Source organism: Xiphophorus couchianus, chromosome 8 (assembly GCF_001444195.1).
Source record: "Xiphophorus couchianus chromosome 8, X_couchianus-1.0, whole genome shotgun sequence".
In the NCBI taxonomy this organism is placed as follows: domain Eukaryota; kingdom Metazoa; phylum Chordata; class Actinopteri; order Cyprinodontiformes; family Poeciliidae; genus Xiphophorus; species Xiphophorus couchianus.
In genome coordinates, this window is record NC_040235.1 from 16,624,519 (window position 1) to 16,641,939 (window position 17,421).

General features: G+C 35.5%; 1 protein-coding gene across 7 annotated transcripts in view; it reads left to right on the top strand.

Annotated features, from left to right (window-relative positions):
• rgs3a (regulator of G protein signaling 3a) overlaps positions 1–17,421 on the top strand; it is a 130,866-nt gene that overhangs the window by 69,087 nt on the left and 44,358 nt on the right. For 5 of the 7 annotated variants that reach the window (XM_028026172.1, XM_028026162.1, XM_028026161.1 and 2 more), the window contains one exon: positions 1,123–1,257. In XM_028026172.1, coding sequence (XP_027881973.1) covers positions 1,123–1,257 — 135 coding nt within the window. Of the gene's footprint in view, positions 1–1,122; positions 1,258–10,618; positions 10,879–13,777; positions 13,942–17,421 lie in introns of those variants that run through there. The other 2 variants (XM_028026166.1, XM_028026167.1) reach the window with 2 other exon arrangements.

A 17,421-nucleotide genomic window follows, 5' to 3' on the forward strand; every position in this document is an offset into this window, starting at 1 on the left:
TATTGTCAGTATTGTGGGAAAGAATAATACTCTTCATCAATCAAATCTAATTTGTTTAACAATACAGTGAATTGTGAAATGTTATGACATATTAGGTGGATGTCCAGGAATAACTTTGTCCCTGATTTCTTCATTAAGTTGTTTATTAACTAATGCTCACTACCAAACCTTCAATGCAATGACAGAACATCATTTATACTGAGATTAAATTACACACAAGTGGACTCTAATCATTAGGTGACTGAATTTTATTTAGGGGTATCAGGATAAAGTGAGCTGAATACATATGGACTAACTTTTCAGTTGCTTTGTCTTTTCATTCATAACCCGTTCTCCTTTTTTGTTGGTATATTAAATGAAATGAATATGATTGCGGTTCTAATTTAGCAAAATATAAACAAAACTCAAGGGTTATGAATACATTTTAAAGGCAATATAAACCTAATCATCTCAGAAGTGCACAAAATAAAAATAAAAATGAACATGCACACATCACATTATTTATTTCATTGCACACGAGTGAGTCAAAGTTTGAGGACATTGTGATAATTACAAAGAGGTATTTTTCTCCTCTTGTGCAAAAAGCACCTAAACCAGCAGGCTCTGCCGACTCCTAACCAGTTTAGCATTGGTTGTCAGATGTTCTTCCTCTTGTACTTCCAAGCGACGTATTGATTTGTTCACTTTCAGTGAGTGCCATCTAGAGTCTGGTTACGCAATCGTTCCGTCAGCGTATCAAATTCTGCTTGAAGTAGAAGCGGACCATTATTCAATTTCACTAAAGCGAGCATTTCAGTGTTCAAGGCGGAAGAAAATGAAGTTCGAATAACATCTGAATGTGAAGGCATTATAAAATGTTGTAAAGAAATATAGAGCTACAAGAACAAGCTTGTAAAATATTTTTTAATATCACTAATACTTTAATAAATATTCTGTCTTGTTTTAAAAAGGCTTAAAATCTCAACTTTTTCCTTTTGTTTGCTGTCAAAGCAACAGGAAACCTACAGTAGTTTTCTCTTTATGTCTCTGACACTAATAGCTAACTGCCTGCTATTTTTTCCCCCCCTTAACCCCCTTTTTTTTTTTTTTTTTGCTCCTCTCTCTCCCCCCGTCTGTCTCCAGAAGTGTGACTGCCTGCTCAGCCTGGAAGCCTATTCAGCGGACCAGAAGTGCCGCGTGTGTCAGTGCCTGAAGGACAACATTGACAAGCAACTCCAGCTTCACAGGAGGGAGCCCTCCGTTCCGCATTTTGAACAGGTAGGACGCACGGACACGCTTGCACATCCAGGAGCGTTTGCAATTTCCAAAGATGAATCAGGAAATAGATGAACACATGGGAATGCATATATTTGTTCATGCCGCCCCTACTATCACAGATGCCTTGTGAACATCACATGCTTCCAAGTATATACAGTCTGAAGCATTGCACACTTGGAAACAGTTTTTGCTGTTATAAATAGCTGCCCGTATATTTCTTCAGCACTTTTCTTTTATTTGGCTTGACTGAAATAGTATCTCCGCTTTATTTTTGTACCATGTGTAACTGCGATCAGGTGCTGAGATGAGATCATTTGGAGCTGTGCTTCATGCTGTTTAATTTAAAAATTAGCATTGCAATTTGTTTGTCAGGTTTTGGTTTTCCATCTGAGTAGTAGTGTGGACCATAATAGTCTATCAAGAAAATTCATTTACATCCACAATACTCTATATTCTGTAGATTTTAAGTGAGACTTCTCCCATTTAAAGCTTTTATTGACTCTTGTTTTCAAAGTTTCCACCTCACAGTACTCGGAGTTCTTTGATTATGGAAACCAATTTTACTTAAAATCAATGCATTAGGATAAGAATATGCCAGCTAAGCTAATTCAGATAACTTTTTTCCCCCTTTCATATCGGCCCACATTTCGGCAAAAGGTCACTGCTGATTTTTAAAAATTTGCTGAAGCTAATTATGGTTTGTTTCTAAAGTATTAAGTTAAAGGCTTTAATATTCCTCCAGTATATTGAAAAATACTCAACTTCAATGAATCACATTTCACTCTGCCATGCATGTCTACTATAAACATTCTGAGTGAATTTTACCTTTTCAGAGTTGATGCAATTTTTTAAATGAAGCACAGAGAATAAAACAACCTTTCATCTGAGCTGAATCTTCTCCCAGTTGTGACTGTGAGCAGTGCATAAGTCGTACATTTTAGAGCAAGTTTTCTTTGAAACTGTTTGTAGAGACAGTAAGAGAGCTTCCTCCTAAGATCTGTTTTGAAAGTAAGATTGCAGAGTGAAATCCAAAGAAAAGGAGTTGTAAAGCTGCAAACAGAGAGAGTGTTTTAAAACTCCGGTCAAAATTAGTTAAGCTTCTCCAGGATGGAGAGGCCCTTTGATCTAGGTAGCCTTGATTTGAAGATAATTTTAGTTTTTTTAAATTTAATCTGAGAGTATTTAAAACACAGTCGGTGGTCCTAGATATCAAACATCGAGAGCACCTTTGAATTTGCACTGTGATTTAAAAGTGCTACTTGGCTTTGTCTACTGTGATTTAGGTGAGACTGTGAATGCAGCCTTCAAGTTATTCATCTTAAACTCCACCATGGGAAATATACTCAAAATGATGTTTTGTTGTTTTTCTTTCATGATCTTTTATGTCTTATAATCAGTCATAATACAGACAGTTCTTATTTAGTGTGTTTGAATTATTTATTGAATTTTGCACTGAATTTTATATTTAGTCCAGTAATATGAATTTGTTTTGAATTTATCTGACTAGATTAGCTCTACATCATTTATTTTAACAGCATTCCCATTTCTTGTTAATTTAAATGCTAATGCCTTTTCTGTTTCTCCAAATCTTCACTTCTTTTATATTTAATGAGCGAGATAGACATGCCATTCTGTTCCCAGCTCATTTGAGTTCAGCTGAAAGGTGAATAAAAGAGATAAATAACCTTGTGCAGAAGGCCCACCTGTTGTACATTAGGACTTCATTTCATCAGCGTATTAAAGAGAGGAGGAAACAAGGAAAGAAAGGCCAGCAATCTTTCATCCCTTTTTCATTGCTATTTTTCTGTATTATTTCCTCTCTGTTTCAATATACAGTATATTTGTGATGCATGTGTGTTTCTGCACTTTAAATCCTTTTGCACTCAAGAGATTTATCTGAATACCCTGCTGTTTTCAAACCACTTTGAGATGTACTTCTTGAGCCTTGCTCAGGAATTCATCTGATGTTGCCCTTAAACAGTTTTTTTAAATATAAGTTTTACAAATGCAGTTTTTGTCTTAAAAATGTGTTCGAATGTTCTCTATTAAATTCCATAGAAATGCCAAAGCATATGTTGCAGTTTTCTGTATACTCATATGGTAAACAAATGAAAACCAAACACAGGCAACAGTATTGAAAAATAATCAATGATCAAAGAATGTGGCAAGCATGCCGAGTCACATATATCAATGCCACTTAAGAGGTATTTACCAAACTCCATAGACAACCTCCTTTCTGTCTCGGGTCAGACATGTTATAGAAACGTCCTTACTTCACCATATTTCCTGTTTTTCACTTGTTCAGGATGCTCTATAATTTATTTTATTGTTTCAATCTGAGTTTAAACAGGCAGACATAGCTTCAAACCTTTAATATCTTTAAGAAATAACAGAAATAAAATTTTTGTTCTCATGATTAAATGATTTACACTCCTTCAGGGCACATTGGGAGTTCTGCGATGCGTCACTGCAATTAATGTGCATCAATTTGCTCCTTTAACACAAGGACGTGTCATGATGGGATGTTCAGGGAAAGAACAGATTATTGGACGTCAGTGTTGAAGCTTTTGAATAGAACATATTTGAAAAGAATTGCTAGACACAATGGCTTGGCACATAGGCCACCTATCGGACATCACCTTATGTGTTGAATTTTACCAACCCAAAAAGACGGTAACAACAATAATTTTAATCAATCGTCTTTTAGTGTGAATAACTCCACAAATAGGGCTCCATGTGGGTAGAGGTGCATACACTTCCAGATTGTGCGTACGGGTTATTTGCTAGGAGAACATGGGATGTTCTGAGATTATCTGTTGGTCAGCGTCTCATATTTCTCATTTTTAAATTATATGAACTGCTTTTTTGCCTGTAAATAATACTAATTTACAATAGATGCAACATAGCTCATAAAAAACATAAAAGTTGACACCCTAACAATCTCTAACTTGAAAACAAACCAGCGAATATTAACTTACTCTTCAAGTTAGTCTTATTACAGATTCTTTAATGTCTATTTTTTAAAGTTCAAATAGTTTCGAGATTGCCACATGATGAAAACATACCAAAACATTAGAAAAAATTGGCAAAGAGTTTTTTTTTTTTTTAGAAATTTGTCTTTCATCTGGCTTGTTTTCATGGTCTTTGTGCAGCTCTATGGATCTTTTTCTTGTAATCGCTTATTGCTGTAAATGAAAATGTTAACTCTTTCCTGAAGGCAATGAAATGCATGCTTAATCATAGTATTTTACTTCTTGACAAATTAGTTCACTTTTGATTGCATTTCTCCAGAGTACCTTAGAGGCAAATAGTTTGTGTTCAGTCACCTTCAACTATGTTTAATTATATGCAAATCAGTTTTGTCAAGTATGAAAGATGTGAAGATAAAGTCCTTGTGTGTCCTATGTGTTCCTTTGGGGGGTCTTCATTTCTGCATTGGAAAGGAGGACACACTCCCATAGATAGATGTGAGCATACATGTGGGTCACATCCTACTACTTTACATAAGCAAAAAAAAATAATCATAATACTAAAAGTGTATCGTCTTGCTAAGTAAGAATTTGAGATAATTTATTCCTCTGTTGAGTGTAAAACTGTGCTTTGGGATTTAGTCCACAACCATCACTGCTTTGAACTTTAACAGTTCTTCCTTCATCAGAGGTGAACTTATTTAATTTCTTCTTCATTGTTACTATTGTGTCAACACCAAAAGAAATTTTTAAATCTGAATCAACTACACATTTCATGTACTAGGCATTTTCATGCCTGTATTCAAGAAGTGCTGCAAAAGAGCTTTATAAAATTACCCTCTGATTCTCACATTTCCCTTGTGTCAGATCCCTTATTTCTCCCCTTCACACACAAAGCCGAGCAAATTCACACTTAGCTGAAGTGCGCACCTCTCTCAAGACTTATTTTCTAGTGTGCAGGGAAACCAGAATACTTTTTTTTAGGGAAACACACACAGAATCCAAATCCATTCCGACTCCGTTGCTCGTTCATGTCTTTTTTGGCAAATAGGCTTATTTCTTCACAGTGTTGATGTCAGCAGCTGCCCTACTTTCTTCAGTCCCTGAACATGTTGATATATCTTTAAAGAAAAATTAGACTTTTTCAGCGGGATGGTCAATAATCTTCTTGTGACTGTAAAAGTTGGGTTTCATGAGTATTATTTGATATTCTTAGACCTACTCTGTGTCAGAGAAAAAAAATTGGAGCAATTTTATTATCTCTTTTGATCTCACTGACTTTTTGCAGACTGATTTAAAAAAATTATAACAAAAAAAAAGTGAGGTAAAATTGCATGGAGCCCAGATGAGTGTTGTTCAAGACTATTGGATTGATATTGTGATATCGAAAGTTTTCAAGAAATTATAAAATTTTAGTTCAAAGGCTTTGATTCATTCTTTATTGCTTTATTTACCAGATGACTCTGTGTCCTTTGAGTGCAAATCTGCATTGTCAAACCAAATATTATTACAAGATAAAACAATTCGGCATATTCCATTCTGTACCATCACTTACTGTTTTAAATGGATGATGTGCAATGAATATATTTTAAGTAGTGTGGTTTTGATTGTATATACATTTGAATAATTTTGATCTTAGGAAACCCAATCCTTGTAAATGCAGCAACATACCTCAAATATGTATTTAAAATCCTGCATTTGCTTTTATTTTTATAAAAGAAAACTAAAAAGCATTTAGCCTTGTGGAGAAATGTCCTAAAGCCATCAAATGTCTCCAAACTCTTCCACTGGAAAGCTGTCGGTACATATTCGTCTGAATAGCATCAACCACTAAGATGTGGGAAAAATAAATGTGCACAGCTGTGCGCACAGGCACACACACACACACAAAACACACACAGTAAAAAGGGAACAGGACCGTCTGTATTGAAAATTACATCCACGTTCACACTGTTAGCATTTGATGTGTAATGCTGGCACTCCATCTCTGAGTCAGAAGAGCAAAGCAAAATATCTGGGGTTGAAAAGTTGTATAATTTTCTACTTGAGTACAATCAGTACATTCACATAAAAAGTGAGGAAAGATGACTGCTTCTGCTAATGAACAGTTCGGCAGTCCTCTCATTTCACATTTATGAGAATCTGCTTTAGCTACAGACATGGTTACATTCAAGTACTTATGTTGGAGGAAACTTTGACGACTGACAAGGGGGCCTTTCTTGTTCTCTTTCTTTGGTACCCTTTGAGTGTGATGATGAATTGTATTCTCTTCCACCGTAATTCATCACATCCCCCATACATCTCAAGCAGGCACATAAGCATTCAGTTAGGGATATGAGAAGTTCACTGACTGAGAAGAAGTGCTTAGGAATGTGCAACTTTTTATAAGCAGATCTTTCCTCCTCACAGCACTCTGTTTTAACAAGCAGGACCAGAAAACAACTTCAAAATAAGTTGTTTGCTTTCATTTAGTTGGACTTGTGAATGAATGAATGAATGAATGAATGAATGAAGAAGTTTTGTCTTCTATTTCAGTCTTATTTTATCACATTCCCTCCTTTAATTAGCCCATACCAGAGATTTTCCCCCTTATTTTAGTGTGTAAAAAGCATACAATGGAATAAACATCAAACAATTTTTGTCTGTGGCAGAAATTTGTGGTTAAAAATTCAGTACATGGTGTTTTTCTGTAACGATAGTTACATCGGTTTATTTTCCCAGTTGCAGCGAGAATACATTCTTCATTTTGATGTTTCATATTAATTTTGGTTGATTTGGAAGATTTCTTTTAATTTGGAAGATTTCTTGCTAGGGACCCAGTTTTGTTTAAAAATTTCCATAAAGTTTCAACAAAATTTATATATGCTTGGTGTTAGTCTATTTTAACTATTCCAAAAGCAGCTGTGACTAGTGTCTGGGATTATTCCTTGTCAAAATACACAACTTCATCCACTTCAGATAAAGTTGAAGAGTTTAAAAGTAGTTCTTCTCTCTTTTACCCCCATAACATTCGTGCATACACTGGCATTATGCAGTGGTGCTATGTGAGAAACCTTTTCTTTCTTAATTATCAAAATCTTTTTCAGCAAACATTTGATGTCATAACTTAGACTAAGCTGTATGTTTTAGTACAGCTGTAATGTACATATTGTTTTGTCAAAATTCTTAATAGTTATTAATGGGTTCAAAAGCTGGACTATGACTCATTAAGCAATAAATGGGGATTGTAGAAGACTTATGAGAAAATAAAGTTTATAATTACTGCTGAAAGCATAATTTTACTCTTATTGATACGTTTGTATGTTTCAAGAAGTGAGATGGTCAACCTCAAAAGACTTTGTCAGTGGTGTTTTGTGGTTCAGTAGCTAAAACCATTTTTCTGTAGATCAACAAAAAAGTCTGCACCATGCTGCTGCGGTAACCTTTGACCTCATTCAGATGAGTAGGAGTGTTTGTCTTCTTTTCTTATCTAGTTCCATTGTGCTGCCTTTTAGCATCGTAACCATTGAGTGATTCACTATGATGTGTCACAAAATGATTGTTCAGATTTGTCACAGTTCAGCTGTATCTAATTTATAATTTACTAAATTAATTTTGGTGTTCGTTTCTTATTATAAAATCCTTATGAAAATAATTGTTTTCAAATATTAGATTTTCTGCATTACCTTCGATGCATCTGTGATTGTTGTGTACACAATTTTAAATGTTGGCAGGTTAGATCCAACAAAATCAACAACCATAATAATACTATGATTGAAATTATAAAAAGATTATTTGCAGACTCTCATTGACTAAAATCATTCGGCTGTGAGATTGAACTTACACAGCTGTACATATTACTGCTTCATCTGGATTTACAATCAAGCTCCAACAGAGCGCCAATTGACATTAGGTCTGCAGGGCAATGTTACAGAAATATTAGTCAGGGTACAGTTCTGATTTCTCTTCATCCATTTAAAGTTGTTCGAAAAATGAGATTAAAGAAGAGATCAAATATGAGGAGTGACACATAAGCATATAAAACTTTAAGTTTTTTTTCTACTCAATCGCCACCCATAGTCTTGAATTTACAGCATCTAAACGTAATTTTAACTACGGTAAACATCTGAAGCTGCACATATAGTGTAATTAACGTGTCTCCTGCTCTTGTTGGTTCACTGCGCTGAAGCAGTTTCCCCTTCGGTGTCTCTAATTAGATATGGATGAATTCTATTTGTCTTCCCTTTGCTCATCACCTCCGTTCACACATCCATGTGAACGGATCATCACTCACACTGCATGCTATTTTTGGGGCATGTTGTCTTGACATCCAGATTTAGAACTCACTCATTTGAATATGGCAGATGTGAGTTACTTTTCTGAAATATTTGATAGATTACGGGCAATTCATAATTTACAAATGTGCTAGTTTGCTAAAATAGCATATTTATTGTGGCAGAGTACAATATCCAAGACTGGGAATACACAAAAGGCATAAAAACTACTGAAAAGGACTAGCAAAGACCAGCATGACTGAGACTGGTATAGGTTGAAAGGAATCTTTTGTTTACTTTTGCACACAGATGGTGTTATTTGACTGCATATTTGTTTGATTTTTACTTTCTTCTACTTTTTTCTCCGTGGTTGAAAATTTAAAGTAACAGAGCAATCCTTTTTTTCTTTTGCCTTGTCTTGGTTTTATTGTTGCTGCTTTTTCTCTTTTAGATCTTTATGTTTCTTATGCTAATAAATGAAACATTACAAGTCTTTTTCTATAGTCTAAGTTGGAAAAATAAAAATATAACACCCAATTTTTTTAGTATCTATTATTGGTACTTTGAATTTAAAGCATATTTAAAGTTGTGGAAATTAATGGTTAATTAACTCCCACAACTTAATTTGCACCTCTAGTAATTTGTGATTGAATAAAACATTACTATCTATGCTTGTGAATATGCTTCTTAAGTGTTGGAACCTTTAATTAGAGAGAAATGATCTGGTATCGCTTTGTATTGCTAGTAGTAGTTATCCTCACAGTTAGCAGTTCCCAGAGGCTTAGCTTAGAGGTGACGTCAATCTCAAATCCGAGTTGCAACTTGACACTGAATGCAGGAAAAGCACCGATTCTTTCTTCCACTTTCATTCCATTGCACTCTGTGAGTACCACTACATTTTGTCTCTTTTTCTATCACCCGGCACCTTCTCCTCTCTGATGTTCACGGACACATTCATGCAAAAACAAACATAAACAAGGCTGAACAGTGTTAATCATTGCGATGTGCCGTGCTGAATTAATTTCCCTGACTTTCTGAAAGGATTAATGATTTTCCCATGATGGAATGTTGCTTAGCTTGATTTTAACTTACCTATTAACTATTCATAACTGGATTACATAATGGAAATGCATCCCCACAGAAGGTGCTGTAGATAAAAGCTGTGCAGACTTAGTCCTAAGAAGGGAATGCAGAGCATGAAGTCCATCCCTCTCAGGTTCAATTATGCACATTCCTCACTGTGAAAAATGATGCCTGCTCCACCAAGCATGTAATGGAACTGGGATAAGAGTTTAATTCCTACATTAATAGGCTCACTTTGATCCAAAGACCCTTTTTGATTAAAACAAGCATTTATACAGCTGTGACATTTAGAATTGTAAACAATTTGCCAGCCAATAAAAAAAGAGTAATCAGGGAAAAGGGAAACAATAAAGTCTAGCTTCCCTTAAGTTGATCTTTTACCTTTTAAATGTCACTCATTACTTTATGCCTCATCTGGGTATGTTCTTCCATACCTTTGGCTTCATAGGAATAGCAGGACAGCAATCCAATCAGTATAGCCAACGGGGTTTGAAATAGCTGTTTAGGCAGCTCTTTCTATATTAGCACATGATATGATTGGGTAAAGCCTGATGAATAGCTCGCATGACTTCCTTTAGGTGCAAAGCAGACACACGGTCAGTGAAAGAAAGCAGGTTAGTTTGTGTGTGTGTGTCTCATTAGAAGCAAAAGACACGGCCCTAACCATTCTGCTCCTTTACAGGTTTTAAATTGAGGCTTTGATTCACGGCCGAGCAAGTTCTAAAAATAGCGAGTTGGGGAAGAAAGGGGGAAGCGATAGAAAGGGAGAAAGAGGGAGGGAGGGAATGAAGGACACAGGCTGCTTTGGTCTCAGCAGAGTTAGTTGTATTTGATCTTTTTCCATCAGCCCCCCCACCCTCTTCTAAAGGTTTTTAATACATCACATTTTCACAACTCCTCCTTTTCATGCTCACAACTCCGTCTCTCCCTCTGATTCCATCTGTCTTTCTTTTTTTTTTCCCAAATCCCTCTTTTAGCCCCCCTCCTTCCGCCCACCTTTTTCCTTCTTGCTGTCTTTTGCACACACGTTGGCATGCACGTTATCACTGAGCTGGGGCAGAAGCCGGGACTGCAGCAACAACACAGACAAGAAACAAGAAGCAAGGAGGAGAAAAGCAGTGCTGAACTGTTTTGAGGAACACACAGAAATATAGAAAAAAAATCTCAGGATAAGTAGTCTGCATCTACTTGTGCGGCTGCTGACAGTGTTTGTGGATGAACACTGCCGTCGCACACGCGGACACACAGCAACAACACACTTTATACATTTATTCAGACGAGCAACAGCGCTGCCTGTCCAGATGCCAGTGTCTAAGGTAATGTATACAAACCTCTTTGGGATTCTCACTCGGAGCTCATTCAGAGATTTTTGGTGCTTTGACGTGGTGATTAGATTTTAGGCATGTGGTTCATTTGGGCTTGTTTTATTTTCACTGTAAAAGCGGGAATAACCAGTTGGTAGAGATTCCTGTTTCTGTTCTCCTGTTGTTCAGTTTTTGACTGATTCGAGTTCTTGATGTTCCACAGTCAGAAAGGCGTTTAATCTACTATTAGTGCATGAAGTGCACTGTTGTGATTTTAAAGAAATGTGTACTTGTGTTCCTTTGTCTTGCTTTGTCATTGGACTGTAGTCCATGTTAAAGCTTTTTGATTTCCTCAGTGATTGACAGCGTATGACCAGGGCAGTGTGTGAGTGTATGAATCTGTATGTGTGTATTCTACTCTTCAATGTCAATCTCTGTTATTATTTATTAAGATAACAATTTCAGGGTTTGGAGAATGAATAAAAGAATAAATGCCATGAGCTAGAGTTTACCGCTCAAGTTAGGTTTTTTGAAGAATGAATCACCAATTTCTGTATGGTTTATTTTGAATTTATTTGCCTTTGAAACTATTGTTGTTGATACTGAATGCACTGTTGAGCTGAGAATTGTTCATACTCCTACCAGATTTAGATTTTAAATGCCATTAAAATGATTGTTTTATCATAAACAAAGTTCATGATTGGAAATGAGACAGACATTTCTTAAAATATATTAAGGATAACAATGTGAAAGGGGTATCAATTTATTAGTTTATTAAAAATGAATGTTTCAGTGCCTTTTTCAGTAATCAATGGGCACAATCTCTCTGGAATTAAATGAATCAAATATATCTTAAATTGATGACCAGATCTGAGTTTTTATGACTGTCTTTGAGACTGAATGTCAACTTGACATTACACTTATCTTTATCCCATTTCACAGATTCTGCAGATTCTCTCTGTGCCACCCCAAAAAGATTAACATTGCTTTGAGGTAGAAGACACTGTACCAACATTTTTTATTATGTCTAATATAAAGTAGAAAATCACTTTTGAAGCTGGAAATCAGTGACATTTCATTGTAGATGTTTGGCTTTTCACCATTTTCTTAAATATATATATTTTTAGTTTTTTTAAATTTTAAACTTTTTATAACTTTGGCTTAGAAACAAATACTTAGCTCAAGAACTGAAAGCAGAGTCAATGATAGTTTAGCAGAACCCATAAAAGCAGTTCAAATCTTTGGGACCCTGACTATCAGTTCAGTATGTGAACAGTTATAAGTTCAGGACATACAAAGAGCTACTAGCATATTGCATTTATATTTGAGTGTTGTTTTTTTATGTCTTGGAAGATTGATAGCATTAATATACTTGTAAAATGTATTTGTTTATTAATTGACTTTGGTTTCCTCAAGACTCTATACTTATTAAATTGTGACCCCCATGGGGTCCCTACCTCCACTTTGAAATCCAGTGTAATATGCATTTCCAATGTTACAAACATAATTTTACATGTGAAAGAAGAACAAATCCACCATCTTAATCACTAAAAGTCTTAGCTTTTCTGGCATGATTCTGCATTTTTTGTAATTAAGAAAAGAAATAAACTAATACTAACTTTAATGTATATTCCTGCTGTTGTTGGCCAGTTTTCAATATAACCAAAACAGCATAAAGAATCAACACAAGAGGTTATAACTGTCAGATTTTTGTGGCATTGCATACAAGCCTGTCTGCTTTAGTTGAGTACCTAAAAATCCTTCAGTCTGCATGATAATGAGACGGTTGCAGACAGAAACAAATGTGCAGCCATAAATTACACATTTCAACCAACCTCCATAAAATCCTTCCAGTCCTCTTCTATATTGAGACTGTTCATTTACAGAAGTTCCATTCATGTCATCCAATTCTGGAAATTTGGCAGGCTTTGACTCTGAGCACTCACAGAGCACAAACATATCTATATTTATAAAGCCTTAGAGTTCATATTAGCAAACAAATATGATTATTGAGAAACAAAAGATTATCAGCAACAACTAATGCTTTAGTGACATTTGTATTGTGAGAAAAAAATGCTAAATTAAATATGTAAAACTGAGCATGTTTTCACCATACAAGTTAGACATTTGATTTTGATCACATGCAGATTTCAGGTGCTGCTGTATGTCGGGGTTGTTCTACAATGTCATTTTGCTCAAATCACAACAAAGCCATATTTAGATTTATAAAATGCTCTAAAGTACCAGCAATTTATACAGAAAGAGAGTTTAAGAATGTGTAGCCAACCATGTTGTTTGCATTTGCAGCCAACCTTATAATAAACTGCCTTTTAGAGCTGCGAGCTCAACAGCTGCTGCACAGAAATTGAATGTTTCCCCTCCAGATGCAAACTCTTTAAAATATGACATCAGTCCAGCTTTATCCATGGTGATACTTTAACAGTAGCTGCATTATGTGCACTCAGTTGATGTATGTGTTTTTCTCCCTGTATGTGCTTTTGTGTGTTTACAGCAGTTATGTGTCCATTGTGTTCTTTGTGCATCCTGTGGGACCATACTGTAGTGCCTTAATGTCTTTGCAAAGAAAACTGAGGGCGGGAGTGGTATAGAGACACAAATGGACGCAATATGGGCACACACATGCTGAACAATATTTGCAGATACACACGTGCAATCACAGAGGGCATCACAGAGCAGTCACTCTGTTCTGTGGACAGTCATATTTCTCTCTTTCTCCATTCGTTAGCCTCTTCTCATTATCTCTGTCTCCTCCCCACTCTACAGCTTCTCCTTTCCTTCCCACTTGTTTGTGCAGCTTGGGAGCCTACCTACTTTGTCTCTTGGGCATTTTCTCTCTCTCTCCTCTCTCTCTCCGTCTCTCTCAGACTCTGTAGATTTGCACAGTTCAGTTGGCCTAGCCCACACTGACAGAATCACACACCAGCTCAGCTGGTCAGCCACAGACACAGTCACACACCAGTTTGACAGCAGAAGTAGGCCGCTTTAATGGGGATGTGTGGAGAGCCTCTATCTGTCTTTAGTGGATTGTAACCTAGAACTGCTTCGTCTTGCCAGGTAGGGTTTCTGTATTCTTGCTTTATTTTTCCTCTGTTCTCATGACATCATTTATGTTCTGTGAGGAGCAATTTCATGTAAATGATTAGTCAGCAATTTATACTATTATTTTTGACAGCTTGACATTGTTGTAAAGCTGGAAAACAAGTACAGGGTTTCACTATGGAGAGAAGGAGAGAAGACCATGAGATGAGAGAAAAGATAGCAAAAAGTCATAAACGCCAAATTATCATGACACAAACTTATGACCATCCCAGATGAAGAGTATATATTGCTGAATTGTCCACTTTGTATTCATTCAACCTTCTCTTACCCACCTTTTAACCTTTATTTTCTCTCCTTTTTCCTCCAATTCTTCTGTTCTGTAGCTTTATTGTCTCTCTTTAATTTGATTGTCCTTTTGACACAACCTCACGGTGCATGAACAAGAGTTTTTCCACCCTCAGTTCTCTGTTTAGTCCTTTAATTTTAGTTCTACTTGTTGGCTTTGTCCCAGTAATACAAGTTAATTTGTCATGTAGCTGGGAAGTCACAGTGTGAAAAGAAGATTTTAGAAGACAGCCATTAAAAGGACATACTCTAAACCATGTTAGAGTCAGGCTGAAAGTGATACAAACAAGAGGAGGGAGCAAAGTGGGGGACCACAGGGGAAAAACAACAGGAAGCACACTGAGAAAATTGCTTTTTGCTTCTCCTCATTAGGAGAATTGTTGGGTAATTCTCTTCTCACAATGGATAAAAAAAACAAGTTGAGGAGAATTAAATGCAAGATGTGTAATGTGACTGTTAATATGCAGCAGTATAATCAGTAAGATAATTTTTTGTGTTGGAGGGTGTTAAATCTAGAACATCATGACTGGATGTAGCCACAAGAGTCCTACAGTTATTCATAATCACCAGTAAACATCTGTCTATCCCAGGATGCTGCGTACACATGCAGACAAACATGATTGGGAATTAACAGCTGGCTCTGCAGTCTCAGCTTGAACAAATGAGATGTTTGTTATAACCCAGGAAACAGAGTCACACACATAACAAGGCCTTGTTTGTCACTCAGACAAACACTCACAATGAACAGGAGAAACAATAGAACATATATGCACATACCCACAGTACGCAAAACATCACGCCAGGAGCATAATTTATTTTCCAGATATTTACCTTTATATCACCAAAATCGTAGCCTTTGCTTTGAAATTTATTATGTTACGCTTCTTACCACCACATTTGAAAAAAGGTGACTGTTCAAACTCATTTATGCTCTCATATCTTTTTCTGTTAAGGCCTTTTCCCGTCTTCCTCAGTGGCCATACTGTCTTCAGCTGTTTACCGTCATGGGGCAAGTTACGTCAATGACATTTTCTCTTTGAACTTGCAGCTTACACCAATAATGGCTTGGCAAACTAGACTCATTCTACTGCCCTCCCTGCTTATTATGGACAGTGCTTTGCTTGTTCTTAGAAGCCCTCCCTGTTCTTTAGCACATACATTTGCAGAACAGAGACTAGAAATGAGCTATACTATTCCACTCAATAAAGTTAGCTTGAAATATCAGTGTGTTAACGATTATTATAACTTTGTTGTGTGGATAAGAGATGTTGAGTTGAATTAAAGTTCCAAGTACCTGGTACAACATCATAATTTATGACTGACCCAAGAGTTAACCAAACCTTGAATTACTCAAAGAGTTTGCTGCAGGTAAATGTCATTGTGGGAAAGCAGAGCTGTTGCCACAGTTTTCTTTTATTATTATTTTGCCACTTAATGTTGGCATATTTTAAAATGCAGTTTTTGAGTAAATGTGAGGCATATTTCGCTAAACAAGTATTTTTATGTCTCTAAAGCATGTATTCGATATGTCACAGCAAGTGATTCTTCAGCAGTGCAGACAGAGCGTCACCATAATAAAGTGTAAGATTAAGCAAGATTGGAATTGCACAATGAAGTAAAATTGAAGTACTTCCTTTTGAGAAACTTCCAAGTGTTACTAACTACATTTGAGTATCATTTATGTGAGACTCATAACAGTGGCCCTTTTATGGTATGTTGGTAGCAATGCTTATGCTATGACTGGTTTCAGCATTTAAAAAGTAATTTGAAACCCAATATAGATCTTATTGCTTATGACAGTAAGAGTATAAAGACAATATTTGAGCATGGTTTACGTACGCATACGTATCTTACACATATTTGCATGCCATAAAAACTTTTTATTAGGACATTTTTATTTTTTAAGGTGTATGTAAGAAGAAAACTCCTTTTATGAGTCTTAGCAACAGTTGCTGTCAGATTGTGCTACTCAAATTTACTGGATTAACTGATAACCAGTGAGTCCTAGCACCACTATTAACAATCAAACACAAAGTGAAATGGGGAATGTGTGCTCATTTAAAGCAAAAGGATATGGGCAGGACACCTAGCATTCATTGAGTTAACAATGAACTATTTTGAGGTAAATGTATGTTACTCTGTCTAATAACTGAAGCTTGGACATATTTTAGTCCTACTATAAAACAATGACCCAAAGGAAATGAGCTTGTAGGCTCATTGCAGCAATGTGAGAAACATCTGACCTCATATGAAACATGGCTGCTTAAGGTTATTGTTGTTAAAATTAGTTTTTAAAAGCTGTGAAAGCATGACATTTGTTTTAAGGGTTTTTCCACACTGCTTCGCACACCATTCCATTTTACTTTTAACAACATAGCGTAGTATGCCACAAGTTGTGGTTTATGAACAGAACTATACTATATAGATACTTGAATATTATTATTAAACTCAAATAAAAGCAGAACAATAGAAACATTAAATAGTGACAAACAGAAACTAATAAAACCAGGTAGGTAAATAGAACATTTATCCTTATCTGTATATTTTAATAAACCACAATAAATGAAATATGTAATGATGATACAAGAGACACACTATTTGTGACGGTATGGTTATTTTTTTTAAATTATTTTATGCCTCTTGCATTGTCTGCTCAGGAACCATCCATCACAATTAAAAACATAATTTTTCTATTGTACAGAAAAGTGTGATGCATTCAACACAGGGATTCGAGCGCTTTGAAAATATAAATTATATTGTCAGGATTCTTGTCTCCAGACATATATAAAAGTTATCTGTGAATAAATAAATAACTTGAGACAAAAATAGCAAAACTGCCTTTAAGACAAAGTCATTTTGTTTTAGAGTTATTATTTAATAATGTCTACTTTTTCTTCAGATACAAACAAAAACAGCAAAAAGAAATTCACCAAAAATGAACAGTTAGGAATGGAGTTGAAACCAAATTTTGCATTTACTGAAGAAAAGAAAAAAAAAATATATATATACATATATATATATATATATATATATATATATATATATATATTTATCAGACTAAAAGTTTTCTATTTTAGGCCAGTTAGAATTATCAGTTTTAGAACATTGTGAAAGATTTATTTGGATAATTTTTACTAGTTTCTTTGAATT